We start from the raw sequence: 22036 nt of genomic DNA, 5'->3' as shown, positions 1-22036 counted from the left end.
GAGTTTCAAACACCTCACAGAGAACTGATTCTTCAGATTAGTGTCCAGTAAGGTTTATTTAATCTCAAAATAATAAAAAAGAAGTAAATTAAGTGTCAACATTGAAGACATTTAGGGGCACCTGCATTGCTCGGTAGGTTAATCCCCTGCATTTAGCTCAGGTCACGATTCTAGAGTTTCGAGATCAAGTCTTGGCATCTGGCTCCCTGCTCAGTGGCGAGTCTGCTTCTCCCCCTCTCTGCTTCTCTCTGCTGTGCACTCTCTCTCTTTCTCTCTCAAATAAATAAGATCTTTTAAAAAGTTGAAGACGTCTAAATTTGTTACCCAGTAAAATACTGGGTATTTTACTTTGATACACTCACTATATACAAATACTAAGTATTTTCAAATGTAGCGAATGATAATCATGGTTGGGGGAGAAATTACCTCTCTGAAGCTCTGCACTCAACAAAACGCTGAACTAAGAGTAGATGATAATTACTATTATATATTAAAGAGAAATCACGTGAAGTTTTGAAGATCCATAGAGATACAAATACGTAAAAATAGAATTAAAAGCTATGAAACAAGTTGTTAAACTTATGGAAATGTACTTACACATTCAGCCACCGGATGTCGCTGTCTTCCATAAAATTTTTTACAACAAAGGCATAATCCTGTTTTTCAAGGACTAAAAAGGAGCTACATACTCAGATCTCAGCCATTTCGACAAAATTGGATGTAAGAAATAGAATAGGAAAATCCAGAGAGCATGTTTGTTTTAGACCGCTGATTCATCAATTTGTAAATCGACAAAAAGGTATGATGCTGGTCTACACACCCAGCGGCCTCATAGCCCAGCACGGGCTTCTTTTGCTTCTGCTCCTCGCAGCCTGGAAGGCGGGGAGCGGCCAGGTCCGCTACTCGGTCCCGGAGGAGGCCAAACACGGCACCTTCGTGGGCCGCATCGCCCAGGACCTGGGGCTGGAGCTGGCGGAGCTGGTGCCGCGCCTTTTCCGACTGGCGTCCAAAGGCCACGGGGACCTTCTGGAGGTAAATCTGCAGAATGGCATTTTGTTTGTGAATTCTCGGATCGACCGCGAGGAGCTGTGCGGGCGGAGCGCGGAGTGCAGCATCCACCTGGAGGTGATCGTAGACAGGCCGCTGCAGGTTTTCCATGTGGAGGTGGAGGTGAAGGACATTAACGACAATGCGCCCATCTTCTCAGTCTCAGAACAAAAGCTTTCGATACCGGAATCTCGACTGCTTGACTCCCGGTTTCCGCTAGAAGGCGCCTCTGATGCGGATGTTGGAGAGAACGCAGTGCTGACTTATAGACTCAGTCCAAATGAGTTTTTCATTCTTGATATTATAAACAAAAAAGACAAAGGCAAATTTCCAGTGCTTGTTCTAGGAAAAATGCTAGATCGTGAAGAAAACCCTCAGCTTCAGTTGTTATTAACGGCAACTGATGGAGGCAAACCGGAATATACAGGATCTGTTACTCTGCTGATCTTGGTGTTGGATGCCAATGATAATGCGCCTATATTTGACCGATCTGTTTATGAAGTAAAGATGTATGAAAATTCAGCGAACCAAACATTAGTAATATGGCTAAATGCGTCTGATGCAGATGAAGGAATAAACAAGGAAATGATATATTCATTTAGTGCTTTGGTTTCTCCCAGCATAAGAAGGAAATTTCTAATGAATGAAAAAACGGGAGAAATAAGGGTAAATGATGCTATTGACTTTGAGGATAGTAACACTTATGAAATTCATGTAGATGTTACAGATAGAGGAAACCCACCCATGGTTAGTCACTGCACCGTCCTAGTGGAAGTTCTGGATGAAAATGATAATCCACCTGAGGTGGTTATCACTTCTTTGGCTCTCCCGGTGCAAGAAGATGCTCAGGTCGGCACCGTCATCGCCCTAATCAGTGTAACTGACCGTGACTCTGGCGCCAACGGGCAGGTGACCTGCTCACTCACACCCCAAGTCCCCTTCAAGCTGGTGTCCACCTTCAAGAATTACTATTCACTGGTGCTGGACAGCGCCCTGGACAGAGAGAGCGTGGCGAACTACGCTCTGGTAGTGACCGCACGCGACGGAGGCTCGCCTTCGCTGTCGGCCACGGCCAGCGTGTCCGTGGAGGTGGCCGACGTGAACGACAACGCGCCGGCATTCGCGCAGCCCGAGTACACGGTGTTCGTGAAGGAGAACAACCCGCCCGGCTGCCACATCTTCACGGTGTCGGCGCGGGACGCGGACGCGCAGGAGAACGCGCTGGTGTCCTACTCGCTGGTGGAGCGGCGCGTGGGCGAGCGCGCGCTGTCGAGCTACGTGTCGGTGCACGCGGAGAGCGGCAAGGTGTACGCGCTGCAGCCGCTGGACCACGAGGAGCTGGAGCTGCTGCAGTTCCAAGTGAGCGCGCGCGACGCGGGCGTGCCTCCCCTGGGCAGCAACGTGACGCTGCAGGTGTTCGTGCTGGACGAGAACGACAACGCGCCCGCGCTGCTGCCGCTGCCCCTGCCCCTGCCCCTGCCCGGGGCGCGCGGCGGGGGCGGCGCGCTGAGCGAGCCGGTGTCGCGGGCGGTGGGCGCGGGCCACGTGGTGGCCAAGGTGCGCGCGGTGGACGCGGACTCGGGCTACAACGCGTGGCTGTCGTACGAGCTGCAGCCGGCGGCGGGGGGCGCGCGCAGCCCGTTCCGCGTGGCGCTGTACACGGGCGAGATCAGCACGACGCGCGCCCTGGACGAGGCGGACGCGCCGCGCCAGCGCCTGCTGGTGCTGGTGAAGGACCACGGCGAGCCGGCGCTGACGGCCACGGCCACTGTGCTGCTGTCGCTGGTGGAGAGCGGCCAGGCGCCCAGGCCGTCGTCGCGGGTGTTGGCGGGCGGCGCGGGCGCGGGCGCGGGCGCGGGCGCGGGCGCGGGCGCGGCGCTGGTGGACGTCAACGTGTACCTGATCGTCGCCATCTGCGCGGTGTCCAGCCTGTTGGTGCTCACGCTGCTGCTGTCCACGGCGCTGCGGTGCTCGGCGCCGCCCAGCGAGGGCGCGTGCGGGCCGGGGAAGCCCACGCTGGTGTGCTCCAGCGCGGTGGGGAGCTGGTCGTACTCGCAGCAGAGGCGGCAGAGGGTGTGCTCTGGGGAGGGCCCGCCCAAGGCCGACCTCATGGCCTTCAGCCCCAGCCTTCCACCGTGTCCAGTACCAGATGTGGAAATGGAAGGAGAGTCTTCTGGAGGGGACTACTCTGGAAAGGTGGGTTATTACTTTTTAAATTTCCATATGTTGCTCTGTGAAGAATTTATTAATCGCTTTTTGCCCTCATGCCCTCTCAGAATATCTTCATCCTTTCTAATATAGCATATTGCTGTAAAATCTCAAATATTTCTACTAATGCCTAATATAATTTATCTAAAAGCTCGTTTTGGGGGTGTCTGTTGGCTCAGACGGTAGAGCATGTGACTCTTGGGGTGGTGAGCTCAAGCCCCATGATGCGCATGCAGCCTACTTTTAAAAATTAAAAAAAGTTCATTTTGTGTTTTGTCTATTGTACTCTGTGCATCATGTTTTTCTTGATACTTCAATTTTTAAATAGTTCAACTTGTTTTTAAGTATTTATATTTCCAATCAAATATTTGAAGTCGTTTGTAGGTTTTGTTTTTTTCATAAAGCAGTCTTTTTTATTTTTACAAGTATTTATGAGAATAGTTCTTTAAGTTTATTTAACTTTCAAATCTAAATTTTGATATGGCCATATTACTTTTAAAGACTGCTCTCAGGGGATCCCTGGGTTACTCAGCGGTTTAGCGCCTGCCTTTGGCCCAGGGCGCGATCCTGGAGTCCCAGGATCGAGTCCCACGTCAGGCTCCTGGCATGGAGCCTGCTTCTCCCTCTGCCTGTGTCTCTGCCTCTCTGTGTCTATCATAAATAAATAAATAAATCTTTAAAAAAATCATTAAAGACTGCTCTCAGTTCTCTTCAGGATCAAAATGTGCCCTTTCTCCCTTATTAAAGAATGTTGGGGGGGGGGTGCCTGGGTGGCTCTGTAGGTTAAGCCTGGAACTCTTGATTATATCAGGTCATGATCAGAGTCCTGGGATGGAGACTTGAACTGGGTTCCAACCATGGGGCAAATTGGCTTGAGGATTTCTCTTCCTCTCCCTCTGTCGGTCTCTCCTCCTCACTCATGCAGGCCTCCTTGCTCTATCTCTCAGATAAAGAAATAAACCTTAAAAAATGAATATTATACTGCAGTATAACATAATAATACTATATCCTCAGTATTCCATGTTTACATTTTATTTTTAGTGGTACTCTATGTAGACTTGAAATTCATTCATAAATATCCTAATCTATGAAAATGTTTTGAGATTTTAAAATGATTATCATTTTTATTTTAGTAGTGGTGGTACCTGTGCTGATGTGTACTATTCACTTTTTTTAGCAGAAGATGAAGTTTTATAGTTATTTACATAATTTTATGCAGTCGCTCTTCATTACCTACTGCTTTGTTAACATAAAACATTGCTTATTATGTTCAAGTAGTAGTTTTTGCACTGTGAGGAAAGAGTATGATTATGTTTAATAATGGAGAACATTTGAAAATCACTTTTAATTTTAGGGAGGTTAGAGACAATTACTTTAGTCCAAATTAACATGAGAAATTTGAAGAGAGAAATGAATTGTTCTCTTAGAACGTTATCTACTGATTTGATATCATAGAGTACAATTTATAGTTTTTCTAGTCCTCTTAAACAGAATTGCGTTGAATGGGGTAGACTGAGAAATGAAGGACAATTAAATTGCAGGGTGCCAACGCTATCCTATTCATTATTCCTTTTTGAGACTGGTTGTTACCTGATACCTATGGTTTCATTTTTGTTTATTTTGTTAGGTCCAGTGTTACCATAATAGCAGTGCATCTAGTTTATCACCTTGACTCTGGTTCTTAGCAATACTTTTTCCTTTCTGTATGCATGCTGAATTTCTCTACTCCGTTTGTATTTCGCAAAAAGCTTCCAGTAAAACTTGGAATCTCTATCCAAGTAAGGAACATTGAGAAAGACAACTGTGGCAGGAATTTAAGCATGGCATTGCCTTCTTATGCTAATACTTCCCATGGCCAGTCCACAGTTCTATGAGATTACAGAAGATAACTTACACTAGAGTATTTCAACTTGTATATAGAATCCCTTTATCTTATATCTGCCCTCTCTTTCAGCCCTTTATAATGTCACTATGTTCCCCTTGCAGGAAAGTCTTATCCAAAAGCATCTCTTTTTCTGAGCAATTAATGAAATATAGAATTGTGCATTTACCAATTCAGTCCTATTTGTTTTACTTTGCTTTTTGGGGGGGACATATTTAAAATACAAGTATTCACCAAAGTTTTAACATAACCAGTTAGCATTTTATCCAGTAATATAATTTTAAAGTCTTTGGAGGAAGCAATGCAGTAGGAGATGAAACGAGGTGAGATGTCAGGAGTAGTTGAGAACTAGCAAGGACATCTTCCTCTGTCTCTGCTTTAAGATAAATATTTTAAAATAAATTTAATGGACAAAGTTTCTTTCATTCAATTCAGAATTACTGAAATTTAAGAATGAAACCAGAAAATTTTCCAAATCAAGGATTGCTTTTAACATTCTTGCCAAAAAAGAAATTAGTCAATTTCTCTTAAAAGTATAGTATCTTAGGGGCGCCTGGGTAGCACAGTTGGTTAAGCACCCAATTCATGGTTTTGGCTCAGGTCGTGATCTCATGGGTCATGAGACTGAGCCCCACATTAGGCTTTGCAGTCAGTGCAGTCGGTTTGAGCTACTCTCCCTTTGCCCTTCCTCCCATGCGCTCAGTCTCCCTCTTTCTTTGAAATAAATAAATAAATAAATGTAAAAAAACTATACCATCTTAATTTTATGATCATATTTAATATGCTCTTTATTAAGTGATATTAAAATGAGGCTAATCATGAGTACTCTATAGCTCTTGATGGCATTGTGTTTGTTATTGTTTATTTTAAGATGAGTAACCAACCCATAGCTTTTTTTTTTTTAACCCATAGCTTTATCAGTACACTGTATTTATTTAGCTATATGATAACCTTAGAATTTGAGGGCTTTAAAAACTATCTTTAATGTGTACTTAACCAATGAGGCAATTCCTTAAACTAGAAATGGAATGGACCTTCAGCATGGTATATTCTCAAAGGGATTGGATTATTTAAATCAGCAAACACAAGGAAATTTAGTTCTTAGTCATGTCTTTTTCTGCATTTAGTAATCCCTATGTGCTAAAATTATTTTGCTCTTCTTTATGCAACTATGCTAGTCTTGCGTTTAAAGAAGAATTACAATTTAAAGAAGAATTACAAGTAGTTAGAACTATAAATTTTGTTCATAGATTTATAATCATTAAATCACTATTTTTAAAAAGTGTTCCAAATGAATACTGAAGCTCACTTTCACATATGACCTAAGATTGGCTTGGATGGCTATTTACAATTTTTTTCATTAGAGAAGTTTGGGATTTTACCAATGGCTGCCATCTTATCAGAAGGATTTCAGATATTGGATTGTTGGCTTCTTAATAGTCTTGAGAATGATTAAAATATTTTTCTCTTTTAATATGACTGATAAGCTTTATTGCAATTGATAATAGTTGCTATGCAAATTTCCACTGGGTTTTTGCATTTAAGATAAGAACAGGAAAATAAAATTGAGTAAATGAATTAGATTTAGTATGATTTTTATGCTCTAGTCTCTGGAAACCAATTCTGGCATAAAATGAGTATAAACAAACAGACAAAAATAACTTGAATTCCTGATTCAGTGGTTTTGTTGGGGGTGGGTTAGAAATAAATTATTTTCAAATAGTAGTGGATATAAAGCAAATGTAAGTTATCCTTCAGGATGGAAACTATGACATTCACTCTGAGCAGACACAATAATTGAAAAAGCTTTAAAATGAGCCAAAGATAAATATGCCTTGTATTTCTAGGAGTCAGTACTTGGTAAATTCATTAACATCAAAGAAAATAAATCTTTGAATAAACTGATAAATAGCTTGCATATCAGCATTGATTTTAAAGACCATTATGTTGAGGCAGTAACTTAGAAACCTTGCATCTTGAGTTGTTCTCTGCACAGTTGAATTAAATGTTTAGAATAATTTAACATACTGTAAGGATTAAGCAATAGAAACTATAGTGTTAGCAGTGGAGTAAACTTAATAAAAGCCCATTCCAAAATGATCAATTTCTGAAAGTCTAAAAAACACAGCATCACTAGTAACCTACAAATATGGATTTTCGTGTTTATATACATGAATATAGTTGGTCCAGCAGTACATTCTTAGATGTCTATGTCCAAGGTAAAAACTCTTCTTAGGATTCTAAATTGTAAGACAGAAACCACCTTTAAAGAGCTAGTGGTCACACACAAGGAACGTATAAAGAATCAAAAGCCTACAAAGTAAAATATGGACCAATATATGAAGGAATTAGGAGAGAATCAATAGAAGTGGAAAAATAGTATACACACAAACGCACTTCCATTTTGAGCCACAGGATGTCGTTGTTCTCCAAGGAGAGGATTCTTTAAACAGAAGAAAATTGCGATTATTCACGGACCAGAAAGAATCTCCACTGTTCCGGTGTTTTAAAGACTGTATATATATCTATGTTGTTAAGATCAGTCGGGATCTCAGGAACAAAGGCTCAAAAGAAAGATCTAAAAGGACTACCCCTTTCCGCTCATGAAATATTGCTTTATTAACCAGAAGCAAAGCAGGATGTTAGCTTCTGGACCAGGTGGCCAGGGAACCAAGCATTTGCTGCTCTCGGTTCTGCTCCTTGCAGCGTTGGAGGCCGAGAGCGGCCAGGTCCGCTACTCGGTCCCGGAGGAGGCCAAACACGGCACCTTCGTGGGTCGCATCGCCCAGGACCTGGGGCTGGAGCTGGTGGAGCTGGTGCCACGCTTGTTCCGGGTGGCGTCCATAGGCCACAGGGACCTTCTGGAGGTAAATCTGCAGAATGGCATTTTGTTTGTGAATTCTCGGATCGACCGCGAGGAGCTGTGTGGGAGGACTCTGGAGTGCAGCATCCACCTGGAGGTGATCGTGGACAGGCCGCTGCAGGTTTTCCATGTGGAGGTGGAGGTGAAGGACATTAACGACAATCCGCCTGTGTTCCCAGCACCACGAAAAAAATTGTTTATTTCTGAAACTACAGCTCTTGACTCTCATTTTTCACTAGAGGGCGCCTCTGATGCAGACATCGGGGCCAATGCTCTTCTGACTTACAGACTGAGCCCCAATGAGTATTTCTCTCTGGAAGTACCCACCAACGATGATCAGGTAAAACCACTCCAACTAGTGCTAAAAAAACCTTTAGACAGGGAGGTCGCTTCAGAGCTTCTCTTGGTGCTCAAAGCAACTGATGGGGGAAAGCCCGAGCTGACAGGTACCACAGAGTTACACATCACAGTGCTGGATGTAAATGACAACGCCCCAGTGTTTGACAAAGCTGTCGATCGTGTAAAATTATTGGAGAATTCGAGAAACGGTACACTGGTTATTAAACTTAACGCCTCGGATTTGGATGAAGGTTCAAACAGCCATATTCTTTATTCCTTTGCAACTGATGTCTCCTCTAATACAGAAGACTTTTTCCACATAGATTCAGCCAGTGGAGAAATAAAAGTAAACGGAAAAATAGATTTTGAAGAAACCAAATTATGGAAACTTCAAATAGAAGCAGTTGACAAAGGAAATCCCCCGATGTTTGGTCACTGCACGGTCTTGATAGAAATCTTGGATATTAATGATAATGCTCCGGAGTTACTAGTGACGTCACTATCATTGTCTGTTCCAGAGGATGCTACACTAGGGACTGTCATTGCCCTAATCAGTGTAACTGACCGTGACTCTGGCGCCAACGGGCAGGTGACCTGCTCACTCACACCCCAAGTCCCCTTCAAGCTGGTGTCCACCTTCAAGAATTACTATTCGCTGGTGCTGGACAGCGCCCTGGACAGAGAGAGCGTGGCGAACTACGCTCTGGTAGTGACCGCACGCGACGGAGGCTCGCCTTCGCTGTCGGCCACGGCCAGCGTGTCCGTGGAGGTGGCCGACGTGAACGACAACGCGCCGGCATTCGCGCAGCCCGAGTACACGGTGTTCGTGAAGGAGAACAACCCGCCCGGCTGCCACATCTTCACGGTGTCGGCGCGGGACGCGGACGCGCAGGAGAACGCGCTGGTGTCCTACTCGCTGGTGGAGCGGCGCGTGGGCGAGCGCGCGCTGTCGAGCTACGTGTCGGTGCACGCGGAGAGCGGCAAGGTGTACGCGCTGCAGCCGCTGGACCACGAGGAGCTGGAGCTGCTGCAGTTCCAAGTGAGCGCGCGCGACGCGGGCGTGCCTCCCCTGGGCAGCAACGTGACGCTGCAGGTGTTCGTGCTGGACGAGAACGACAACGCGCCCGCGCTGCTGCCGCTGCCCCTGCCCCTGCCCCTGCCCCTGCCCGGGGCGCGCGGCGGGGGCGGCGCGCTGAGCGAGCCGGTGTCGCGGGCGGTGGGCGCGGGCCACGTGGTGGCCAAGGTGCGCGCGGTGGACGCGGACTCGGGCTACAACGCGTGGCTGTCGTACGAGCTGCAGCCGGCGGCGGGGGGCGCGCGCAGCCCGTTCCGCGTGGCGCTGTACACGGGCGAGATCAGCACGACGCGCGCCCTGGACGAGGCGGACGCGCCGCGCCAGCGCCTGCTGGTGCTGGTGAAGGACCACGGCGAGCCGGCGCTGACGGCCACGGCCACTGTGCTGCTGTCGCTGGTGGAGAGCGGCCAGGCGCCCAGGCCGTCGTCGCGGGTGTTGGCGGGCGGCGCGGGCGCGGGCGCGGGCGCGGGCGCGGCGCTGGTGGACGTCAACGTGTACCTGATCGTCGCCATCTGCGCGGTGTCCAGCCTGTTGGTGCTCACGCTGCTGCTGTCCACGGCGCTGCGGTGCTCGGCGCCGCCCAGCGAGGGCGCGTGCGGGCCGGGGAAGCCCACGCTGGTGTGCTCCAGCGCGGTGGGGAGCTGGTCGTACTCGCAGCAGAGGCGGCAGAGGGTGTGCTCTGGGGAGGGCCCGCCCAAGGCCGACCTCATGGCCTTCAGCCCCAGTGTTCCTCCTGCTTCAGGTTCTGGAGATAGTGGAGAACAACAGATTTTCCGGAATGAGGTGAGTACAGTAATTCTGGAATGTATTTAATTCCTGTTGAGGTCAATCGCAGAGTATGTTCAGTGATATTACTGTAAGTTGATTGCTCCAGATACTGGATTTAGTTTCAGCCTTACCTTTGGGATAAGGTGCTTCAGATAAACTACATTTTTCCTTATTTCCTAGCATAATTTCAGCTTTGCTAATTGCGTGTTGAATCTAGTGCTGCTCTCTTTCAGATTAATTCATTGATTTCCTTTTTTTTATTTGGAAGATTTATTTGATATTTGATCATATTTATGTTTCTTCCATTCATGGTACCCATTGTGAGGCTGTATGGAAATATTTTAGGGTACAGTAAGAAAATTCACTCTTCTTTGTGTTTTGTGTTTAAGAGAATCTTCCCATATATGGGGAAATATCGTCCTGCTGCCTGTGTGTCTACCAAGCCACTATTTCAAGGTCTTTGAAATGGCATTGATGTAAATAGCTTAAGCAAACAACCTTGGAATATTTATAAAGTCATTTCCATTTGGTGATGTTGATGGCATTTCACAATATAATATTGTATACTTTATTTTTTTTAATATTGTATACTTTAAATACACTTGATGCAAACTCTTTTTTGCCCCAAAGCTATATGCATGTGAATTGTTTTCTTTAAAGAGATCACAGAGAACTTATATTTAGAGCTATAAGCATGTAAATCAACTAATGTGAACATTTATTTATTTATTTATTTACTCCAGTGTACAAGTTAGAAACACTTTACTGTATTGCATGGAGAAATAAATTAATATATAATATATTTACATGTGGTGGAGAACCATGTTATGGATAGGGTAAAGTTAATAGGAGTGCTAAGAAGACATTAGTGGCAATTTTCTTTTTTTTCTTTTTCTTTTTTTTAGTGGCAATTTTCTAGCCACAAAAAGAGGATGATTTCCATGAAGATGAACATTAGGAAATTTTCTGAAAAGGAAAACCATGCCCTAGTTTATCATACTGAAATTCTTTTCATCCATATCTACAAAATAAAATAAGAACAGTCACTAACTATAAATAAACCATTACTATTTGAACTATTTCTGTTTATTAGACATTGTGTGAAGGACTTAAAATACATAATTTTATTTAACCCTTATATCAACTTGTAAACTACATGTCACTATCCAAATTTTATATTTTTAAAAGATTTTATTTATTTGAGAGAAAGGATGAGTGAGAGGATGAGCATGAACTGGGGGAGGGATAGGAAACAGCAGATTTCCCACTGATCAGGGAGCCTGACATGGGGCTCTGTCCTAGGACCCCGGGCTCAGACCTGAGCTGAAGGCAGATATTTAGCTGACTGACGCACCGAGGCGCCCCTCACTATCCAAATGTTAAAGTTGAGCTAAGAGATGGTAAGATATTTTTCTCCTTTGTCTACTGACATCCATCCAGTCCATGATAAAGATGATATTCAAATATATATCTTTTAGCCCAGAACCATTCTTTTATTCACTGTAAAGTTTTCTACACTAATTGTTTTCTCTGATCAGGCATAGTTCTGGCTAGGAAAACCAAGCAGAAAGTATATACAGGTGAATCCTCCTTTCCGTTTTGCTTAAGAAAAACTCCATGATTATCCTCATAGTTAATTTTGTACAGTGGCATAATTGAGATAAGAATTGAGATTTTTATGTTAAGTGATTTTTTTCTCAGTAGAGTTCATGAACATTATTATCATTTGTCTAATGCCTCATTGAAATAGGTATTTACATCATTCAATCAGTATATAATGAATAGTTGCCATTGTTAAGGACTGTGTATTCATTGTTTGAAAGTAGTATAAGTAAGAAGAATCATTTAATATATGAGAAAACCCAGAAGACTGATCTGCAACATTCTACCAGAACACCAAAACCAAATAACAAATACGAAAATGACCCTGTCCTTTTTATGTTGTGAACAAGGATAATGTTTTGGGCAAATATAAGTGGTAATATGATTCTTTCCAGGGTCCTGGATATCAACAAAGGATTCAATAAGTGTTTCCAAAGTTGCTTACTTCAAAAACAGCTTTAAAGCTATATATTCCCCATGAAATCTTTTGAGTGTGTGTGTGGCTATTTCAGAATTCAGTCTGCTTCAGTCTTATTGTTGCCTGTGAGATTTGTGCTGACTGGTCAGATGATCTATGATCAAATAACTGTATACTTCAATAAGCTGTGAGAGCAAAGAATAAACATCAATCAATAAGCATATCCTATAATTTTGTTAATACAATGTTGGACGGTACTTCTAACTTATTGATTTTAAAGAACCTCCTGTGTTTCCAAGAATGGTTTCAAGATTTGTTTCTCTGTTTTACATTTCAATAATATTACTAGTCCTGTTATGCTCTATGATGAGGACTAATAGAATATTAAACCATGCACTCTATTATATGACTAGCAGGACATACAGTTAAAACTAAAATTAACCAGATTGGGGTGCCTGGGTGGCTGAGTCAGCTCACTGTCTGGCTTTTGGTTTCATCTGTGGTTGGGATCTTCCCCATCATGGGATCCAGCCTTTTGGGGCCTCCTGTGGAGCCTCTCCTGGAGCCCTATGTTGGGCTCCATGCTTGTCATGGAGTCAGTTTGAGATTCTCTCCCTCTATACCTCCCCCTGCACTCTCAAGCTTAAATAAATAAATCTTTTTTAAAAAGACTAACCAGATTTATTTAGTAAAGGTCAGGCACAAAGTTCCTCAGTGTTTCAATCAATTTTACAAAATCAATGTTAATTAATGATATTGATGTGGGGCGCCTGGGTGGCTCAGTGGTTGAGCATCTGCCTTTGGCTCAGGTTGTGATCCTGGGGTCCTGGAATTAAGTCCTGCATTGAGCTCCCCACAGTAAGCCTGCTTCTCCCTCTGCCTATGTCTCTGCCTCTCTCCGTCTCTCTCAGGAATAAATAAATAAAATATTAAAAAAATAACAGTATTGATGTGAACTTCTTGGCATTAGCTTATTGCCAGATCTCAAGTTTATCCCCAAAGATGAGTTCAAAGATAACACAATCTCTCTTATTTGGACTAGTTGAGATGGTGGTATCTGAAATATCAGAGCCAAAATGCAGAAGATGGGCCATTGGCTTATACAATATATTAAACTCTTTTATGACTTGGTGTTCATCCAGGTGTCCTTTCATATACTCAAAACATACCATATTACTGGAAAGTAATTGCTAAATTAACATCTAGTTTTAATGCAGACATATAATATTATATGTCTTGGGCAAACTTTCTGATGTTCATCCCTCTGTCTATCTTTGAGGACTCCATACTGCAGGTAACACCTCAATCCCTAATTTCTGTAATGGAGCATTTGGAGATCTCTTCCTTCCTTTTCCTCTAAAATAAATCTGACAGGCTTCAGATAGTATGTTAAGTCTACTGTTAGTGTAATCTAATGTTATGTTTTGATTAGAGGACCTTATAACTGATTGTTTCACAGATGCAGAAGATAATTCAGTGTTATAAAAAGTGACAAGTCTGCATACCTTAATAGTTTTTTAAAAAAGATTTTATTTATTTATTCATGAGAGGGGGGGTGCGCAGAGACACAGGCAGAAGGAAAAGCAGGTTCCACCCAGGGAGCCCAATGTAGGACTGGATCCCCGGGACCCTAGGATCACGCCCTGGGCCGAAGGCGGCACTAAACTGCTGAGCCACCCGGGCTGCCCATCCTTTTTTTTTTTTTTTTTTTTTTTAGAAACTGTTTATTTTCCGTCAACCTTATTTCCATTCTGTTCCTTCTGTGGAAGAGCAGCTTAAGACCACTCAGTGGTTGTTCCTACCCATTCAGTGACCTGAGCAGTGGGAGCTGCAGACCAATCTTCAGTGGCTGGCTGAGTGCTCCAGTCTTCAGTAGGGTACTGCTGAATAGGCACAAAGGGCACCTGCACGCCTTCAGACCAGTCTGCAACTTCAGGCTGAGTAGCAGTGAACTCAGGAGCTGGAGCCGTCCTTCACCCTGAAATTCCTCCTTAGTCACAGCCTTTTCAGCAGCGGCCTGTTCTTCCTTTTCAATCTCTTCAGGATCTCTGTAGAAGTAGAGATCAGGCATGACTTCCCATGGGTGCTCACGGGAAATGGTGCCACGCATGAGCAGGACTTCCCGGGCTAGCATCCACCACATCAGACCCACTGAGTGAGCTCCCTTGTTGTTGCAAGGGATGGCAATGTCCACGTAGCGCAGAGGAGAGTCTGTGTTACACAGAGCAATGGTAGGCAGGTTAACGTAAGATGCCTCTGTGAGAGGCTGGTGGTCAGCCCTGGGATCAGTAACCACCAGAAGCCTTGGCTCTCGGAAGGCTGCCTGGATCTGGTTAGTGAAGGTTCCAGGAGTGAAGCGGCCAGCAATAGGAGTGGCTCCAGTAGCAGCAGCAAATTTCAGCACAGCTCGCTGGCCAGTATTCCTAGATGATATAACACTGACATCAGCTGGGTTTTCAATGGCAACAATGGCACGAGCTGCCAACAGAAGCTTCTCCCAGGTTCTCTTCAGATTTATGATGTAGATACCATCACTTTTCCTTTTGTAGATGTACTGTTCCATTTGGAAGTCAAGGTTGGTGCCACCTAAGTGGGTTTCTGCTGCAAGGAATTTGAGGACATCCTCCTCCTTCATTTGCAGAACATCAAGGGCTCCAGACATTGTTAAAGTTTCCCTTTAAGTTACGATGGGAACGCAAAACAACGCCGCCGTATGGACCCTTCCCTGGGTAGCGCGGAAAGGCCGGGCTGCCCATCCTTAATAGTTTTTTTTTTTTCCTTAATAGTTTTTTAAGAAAGAATTTACTAAGGGTTCTAGCAGGATGATAATATGGGGAAAAGAGTAAATTTGAAAAAAAAATGGAACAAGATCTGAAATTAACTATTGTGTGTGTGTACTCAAGATAAAGGAAAATACTAACATAATTATACTAGTAATTTTTCATATGCCATTTCTATATTTTCAAACTGAAGATGAATAATCAAAATCACACAACTAAATACTCAAGCTAGAGTGATATTTATTCTTAATCACTCTGTACTTCTAACTTCCACTGTATCCTCTTTTGACACTTTAAATCCAAGGCTGTGTGAAAAGACAAAGGACATATAACCAAATTACATCTTCAGGCAATAATAATTCATATCAACAATTCCCATTTTCTACTTGATATTTTATGAAATTAAATTTATACAAACATTAAGGTCATTTGCTACTTGGTTGCTTTGTTTGATTATTTTCTTTTTTTAAGTTTTTCCTTTTTTAAAAAAAGACTTCTTATTTATTTATTCATGAGAGACAGAGAGACAGAGAGAGAGAGAGAGAGAGAGGCAGAGACACAGCAGAGGGAGAAGTAGGCTCCATGCAGGGAGCCTGACATGGGACTTTATCTGGGGACTCCAGGGTCACACCCTGGGCTGCAGGCGGTGCTAAACCGCTGAGACACCTGGGCTGCCCTGATTATTTTCTATATATATATTTAACACAGTATTAGGCATTTAGAGGAGGTATCATTAAAAATCCTTTCCCCAGTTTTGGATGAACTTATGGTCTCAAACCCAGAATTCTTTCAACAAGAAACAGGACATTCAACCATTATTGAGTGCCTACTGTGTCCTGGAAATTCTGCTCTGTGCTAGCCCACCTCAGGTCACACCTACAATGCTACAACAGCTCCCTGCTGGTCTCCTGGCTTCTGGTCTTCTCCCCTTCAAACTGGCCTTGCGTATCTGGCCAGTCTCAGCCCTCTTAAATCTTACCTTACTTTTTTGCTCCAGCACATACAATGGCTCTCCAGTGCCCTTAAGGTCAACTCCAGGGATACCTGGGTGGCGCAGAGGTTTGGCGCCTGCCTTTGGCCCAGGGCGCGATCCTGGAGACCCAGGATCGAATCCCACGTCAGGCTCCCAGTGCATGGAGCCTGCTTCTCCCTTTGCCTATGTCTCTGCCTCTCTCTCTCTCTTTCTCTCTGTGTGTGACTATCATAAATAAATTAAAAAAAAGATCAACTCCAATTCTTTAATATGATAATTAAGCCTTCCCTGCTCAGGCCTTGCTCTCTCTAATGGAATTTCCTATGTATTGTCTCTTTGATCCTCTCCTGTGCCTGGTACTCAGAGGTGCTTAAAAAACATTTGTAAGGTGAATGAAAAAGAAAAGTCAGCTATTTTCATGAATATATCTTGACAGATAAACAAAAACCAACATTGATGGCTTAGAAAGGCCAATATGGCACATCCATTTTTATGGTGACATTTATTTCATTGAATTATAATAAAATTTATTTTATAATTGAAAGACACCTTCTTCCATATCATTGACACCATCAAAAAGTATCATTTTGATACCTCATATTATACTGTTAGCAGTGCAACTTACCTGATAAATCATGTGTGCCAAATATAAATTTCATCTACATCCAAAACTTTTCCATTGTGAATTCTATGTATTAAAAACTAAGTTTGAAATTATATTTTTGTTTTTCAGTGGATATAAAATTGCTTGTAACAAAAATGCAATTAAATGTAAATAACAAAAAAGAATTAGAACTAAAGAAAATAGATAGGAAAGAAGGCAAATGCACATAGATAACACGCATAACCTAGAGTTGTTATTAAAACCTCAAATGTTGGGCAGCCCTGGTGGCCCAGCTGTTTAGCGCCGCCTTCAGCCTAGGGTGTGATCCTGGAGACCTGGGATGGAGTCCCACATCGGGCTCCCTGCTTGGAGCCTGCTTCTCCCTCTGCCTCTCTCTCTCTCTGTCATGAATAAATAAATAAATAAATAAATAAATAAATAAATAAATAAATAAACTTAAAAAAAAAACCTCAAATGTGTCTTTGAGTTTCCTAGAAGCCAAAGTAACAAGAGAGATTAGAAGTCAAACAATTCAAATTTGGTAGCATTTCAATTTTAGAAACAATATCTTTTTTATAATACTTTATTTTTAAAAATATTTTATTTATTTATTCATGAGAGACACAGAGAGAGAGGTAGAGACACAGGCAGAGGGAGAAGCAGGCTCCCTACAGGGAGCCCAAAGCGGGACTCAATCCTGGGTCTCCAGGATCAGGACCTGGGCTGAAGGTGGGGCTAAACCACTGAGCCACCAGGGCTGCCCCTAGGAACAATATCTTTTTTTTTTTAGAAACAGTATCTTTAGGACATTTTTGACCCTAGTTTTTCATAAGGCTACCTGCAGAATTAAACTGTATATTATGTGGATATGTAAAAGAAGAATTGTAGAACTTCAAACATAGGAACAAAAATTTCATGTTAAGAATAAAAGATCATTTCCCACATACCATCAGTTTCAATATGACTTATGATAAGAGTGTTCCCTCAGTAAGCACTTTGGAAATATTGTTTTTAGTATATAATAAAATGAAATACGTGAAGTTAATTATATTTTTCCTTTAAGTGTACGATGTAGTGTACAGTACTCACTATTCAGGCGCAAGGTGTCGCTCTTTACTCGGTGGAAATAGTTCTTTCCAGGGTCTGTCTGAACAGCCAGAAACGCCCCAAACGAAAACGACTCAATCACGCCGAACGCTACCATTAAAGGATTCTTTGAAACTTCTCAAAAATTCAGCCAGATTTTCAACTCCAAACCGGAGTCTCTGGTACTGAGAGTGTAAAGAACCTTATTTTGGAAGTCATAGTCTTATGCGATGTTCGGCTTTCAAAGAAGGGGATTGGGCACTCGGCGTCTGCTGCTCTCGGTTCTGCTCCTCGCAGTCTGGGAGCCCGCGAGCAGCCAGGTCCGCTACTCGGTCCCGGAGGAGGCCAAACACGGCACCTTCGTGGGCCGCATCGCCCAGGACCTGGGGCTGGAGCTGGCGGAGCTGGTGCCGCGCCTTTTCCGACTGGCGTCCAAAGGCCACGGGGACCTTCTGGAGGTAAATCTGCAGAATGGCATTTTGTTTGTGAATTCTCGGATCGACCGGGAGGAGCTGTGTGGGAGGACTCTGGAGTGCAGCATCCACCTGGAGGTGATCGTAGACAGGCCGCTGCAGGTTTTCCATGTGGAGGTGGAGGTGAAGGACATTAACGACAACCCGCCGCTGTTCTCTCTCAGAGAACAAAAACTGCTGATTCCTGAATCTAAGCAACCCGACTCTTATTTTCCTCTAGAGGGAGCTTCTGATGCGGATATAGGAGAAAATGCTCTATTGACCTACAGACTAAGTCACAATGAGTATTTTTCTTTAGAATTACCAACACAAAGTAAGCAGACTAAAAGACTGTCGCTTAAATTAAAGAAGTATCTGGATCGAGAGAAAACTCCAGAATTTAATTTGCTACTGACGGCTGCAGATGGGGGAAAACCGGAGCTGACTGGCACCATTCAGCTTTTCGTCCACGTCTTGGATATTAACGACAATGATCCGGAATTTGAGCAATCAGAATACAAGGTGAAACTGACGGAAAACGCAGCTAAAGAAACTTTGGTAATAAAGCTAAATGCCACAGATCCAGATGAAGGAGTCAATGGTGAGGTAACCTACTCCTTGATGTCAATTAAGCCCAATGGAAAACTCTTATTTACACTAGATAAAAATAACGGAGAAGTGAGGGTCAATGGAACTTTAGATTATGAAGAAAACAAGTTTTATGAAATTGAAGTACAGGCCACAGATAAAGGGAATCCCTCAATGGCAGGTCATTGTACAGTCTGGATAGAAATCTTAGACGCGAATGATAACGCCCCTGAAGTCACCATAACTTCCCTGTCTCTCCCAGTACGAGAGGACGCTCAGCCCAGCACCGTCATCGCCCTAATCAGCGTATCCGACCGTGACTCTGGCGCCAACGGGCAGGTGACCTGCTCACTCACACCCCAAGTCCCCTTCAAGCTGGTGTCCACCTTCAAGAATTACTATTCGCTGGTGCTGGACAGCGCCCTGGACAGAGAGAGCGTGGCGAACTACGCTCTGGTAGTGACCGCACGCGACGGAGGCTCGCCTTCGCTGTCGGCCACGGCCAGCGTGTCCGTGGAGGTGGCCGACGTGAACGACAACGCGCCGGCATTCGCGCAGCCCGAGTACACGGTGTTCGTGAAGGAGAACAACCCGCCCGGCTGCCACATCTTCACGGTGTCGGCGCGGGACGCGGACGCGCAGGAGAACGCGCTGGTGTCCTACTCGCTGGTGGAGCGGCGCGTGGGCGAGCGCGCGCTGTCGAGCTACGTGTCGGTGCACGCGGAGAGCGGCAAGGTGTACGCGCTGCAGCCGCTGGACCACGAGGAGCTGGAGCTGCTGCAGTTCCAAGTGAGCGCGCGCGACGCGGGCGTGCCTCCCCTGGGCAGCAACGTGACGCTGCAGGTGTTCGTGCTGGACGAGAACGACAACGCGCCCGCGCTGCTGCCGCTGCCCCTGCCCCTGCCCCTGCCCCTGCCCGGGGCGCGCGGCGGGGGCGGCGCGCTGAGCGAGCCGGTGTCGCGGGCGGTGGGCGCGGGCCACGTGGTGGCCAAGGTGCGCGCGGTGGACGCGGACTCGGGCTACAACGCGTGGCTGTCGTACGAGCTGCAGCCGGCGGCGGGGGGCGCGCGCAGCCCGTTCCGCGTGGCGCTGTACACGGGCGAGATCAGCACGACGCGCGCCCTGGACGAGGCGGACGCGCCGCGCCAGCGCCTGCTGGTGCTGGTGAAGGACCACGGCGAGCCGGCGCTGACGGCCACGGCCACTGTGCTGCTGTCGCTGGTGGAGAGCGGCCAGGCGCCCAGGCCGTCGTCGCGGGTGTTGGCGGGCGGCGCGGGCGCGGGCGCGGGCGCGGGCGCGGCGCTGGTGGACGTCAACGTGTACCTGATCGTCGCCATCTGCGCGGTGTCCAGCCTGTTGGTGCTCACGCTGCTGCTGTCCACGGCGCTGCGGTGCTCGGCGCCGCCCAGCGAGGGCGCGTGCGGGCCGGGGAAGCCCACGCTGGTGTGCTCCAGCGCGGTGGGGAGCTGGTCGTACTCGCAGCAGAGGCGGCAGAGGGTGTGCTCTGGGGAGGGCCCGCCCAAGGCCGACCTCATGGCCTTCAGCCCCAGTGTTCCTCCTGCTTCAGGTTCTGGAGATAGTGGAGAACAACAGATTTTCCGGAATGAGGTGAGTACAGTAATTCTGGAATGTATTTAATTCCTGTTGAGGTCAATCGCAGAGTATGTTCAGTGATATTACTGTAAGTTGATTGCTCCAGATACTGGATTTAGTTTCAGCCTTACCTTTGGGATAAGGTGCTTCAGATAAACTACATTTTTCCTTATTTCCTAGCATAATTTCAGCTTTGCTAATTGCGTGTTGAATCTAGTGCTGCTCTCTTTCAGATTAATTCATTGATTTCCTTTTTTTTATTTGGAAGATTTATTTGATATTTGATCATATTTATGTTTCTTCCATTCATGGTACCCATTGTGAGGCTGTATGGAAATATTTTAGGGTACAGTAAGAAAATTCACTCTTCTTTGTGTTTTGTGTTTAAGAGAATCTTCCCATATATGGGGAAATATCGTCCTGCTGCCTGTGTGTCTACCAAGCCACTATTTCAAGGTCTTTGAAATGGCATTGATGTAAATAGCTTAAGCAAACAACCTTGGAATATTTATAAAGTCATTTCCATTTGGTGATGTTGATGGCATTTCACAATATAATATTGTATACTTTATTTTTTTTAATATTGTATACTTTAAATACACTTGATGCAAACTCTTTTTTGCCCCAAAGCTATATGCATGTGAATTGTTTTCTTTAAAGAGATCACAGAGAACTTATATTTAGAGCTATAAGCATGTAAATCAACTAATGTGAACATTTATTTATTTATTTATTTACTCCAGTGTACAAGTTAGAAACACTTTACTGTATTGCATGGAGAAATAAATTAATATATAATATATTTACATGTGGTGGAGAACCATGTTATGGATAGGGTAAAGTTAATAGGAGTGCTAAGAAGACATTAGTGGCAATTTTCTTTTTTTTCTTTTTCTTTTTTTTAGTGGCAATTTTCTAGCCACAAAAAGAGGATGATTTCCATGAAGATGAACATTAGGAAATTTTCTGAAAAGGAAAACCATGCCCTAGTTTATCATACTGAAATTCTTTTCATCCATATCTACAAAATAAAATAAGAACAGTCACTAACTATAAATAAACCATTACTATTTGAACTATTTCTGTTTATTAGACATTGTGTGAAGGACTTAAAATACATAATTTTATTTAACCCTTATATCAACTTGTAAACTACATGTCACTATCCAAATTTTATATTTTTAAAAGATTTTATTTATTTGAGAGAAAGGATGAGTGAGAGGATGAGCATGAACTGGGGGAGGGATAGGAAACAGCAGATTTCCCACTGATCAGGGAGCCTGACATGGGGCTCTGTCCTAGGACCCCGGGCTCAGACCTGAGCTGAAGGCAGATATTTAGCTGACTGACGCACCGAGGCGCCCCTCACTATCCAAATGTTAAAGTTGAGCTAAGAGATGGTAAGATATTTTTCTCCTTTGTCTACTGACATCCATCCAGTCCATGATAAAGATGATATTCAAATATATATCTTTTAGCCCAGAACCATTCTTTTATTCACTGTAAAGTTTTCTACACTAATTGTTTTCTCTGATCAGGCATAGTTCTGGCTAGGAAAACCAAGCAGAAAGTATATACAGGTGAATCCTCCTTTCCGTTTTGCTTAAGAAAAACTCCATGATTATCCTCATAGTTAATTTTGTACAGTGGCATAATTGAGATAAGAATTGAGATTTTTATGTTAAGTGATTTTTTTCTCAGTAGAGTTCATGAACATTATTATCATTTGTCTAATGCCTCATTGAAATAGGTATTTAC

General features: G+C 44.3%; 3 protein-coding genes and 1 pseudogene across 3 annotated transcripts; 3 read left to right on the top strand and 1 right to left on the bottom strand.

The window, feature by feature from the left end:
• Positions 1 to 655: 655 nt before the first annotated feature.
• LOC119879105 (protocadherin alpha-10-like) lies at positions 656 to 3843 on the top strand. The gene has a single exon (XM_038589554.1). It carries the CDS (start codon positions 802 to 804, stop codon positions 3346 to 3348), a length of 2547 nt encoding a protein of 848 aa, XP_038445482.1. The 5' UTR covers positions 656 to 801; the 3' UTR covers positions 3349 to 3843.
• Positions 3844 to 7596: 3753 nt separating this feature from the next.
• Positions 7597 to 10440, top strand: LOC119879104 (protocadherin alpha-10-like). Its single transcript, XM_038589553.1, has one exon. It carries the CDS (start codon positions 7741 to 7743, stop codon positions 10225 to 10227), a length of 2487 nt encoding a protein of 828 aa, XP_038445481.1. The 5' UTR covers positions 7597 to 7740; the 3' UTR covers positions 10228 to 10440.
• A 3467-nt stretch (positions 10441 to 13907) lies between these two features.
• On the bottom strand, positions 13908 to 14906 carry LOC119879103 (annotated as a pseudogene).
• Positions 14907 to 17706: 2800 nt separating this feature from the next.
• LOC119879102 (protocadherin alpha-11-like) lies at positions 17707 to 20536 on the top strand. Its single transcript, XM_038589552.1, has one exon. The coding sequence runs from the start codon at positions 17876 to 17878 to the stop codon at positions 20321 to 20323; it is 2448 nt and encodes an 815-aa protein (XP_038445480.1). The 5' UTR covers positions 17707 to 17875; the 3' UTR covers positions 20324 to 20536.
• Positions 20537 to 22036: the final 1500 nt, after the last annotated feature.

Source organism: Canis lupus, unplaced genomic scaffold, assembly GCF_011100685.1.
Source record: "Canis lupus familiaris isolate Mischka breed German Shepherd unplaced genomic scaffold, alternate assembly UU_Cfam_GSD_1.0 chrUn_S277H437, whole genome shotgun sequence".
NCBI classification, from domain to species: domain Eukaryota; kingdom Metazoa; phylum Chordata; class Mammalia; order Carnivora; family Canidae; genus Canis; species Canis lupus.
This window is presented reverse-complemented; position numbering and strand designations above follow the sequence as displayed.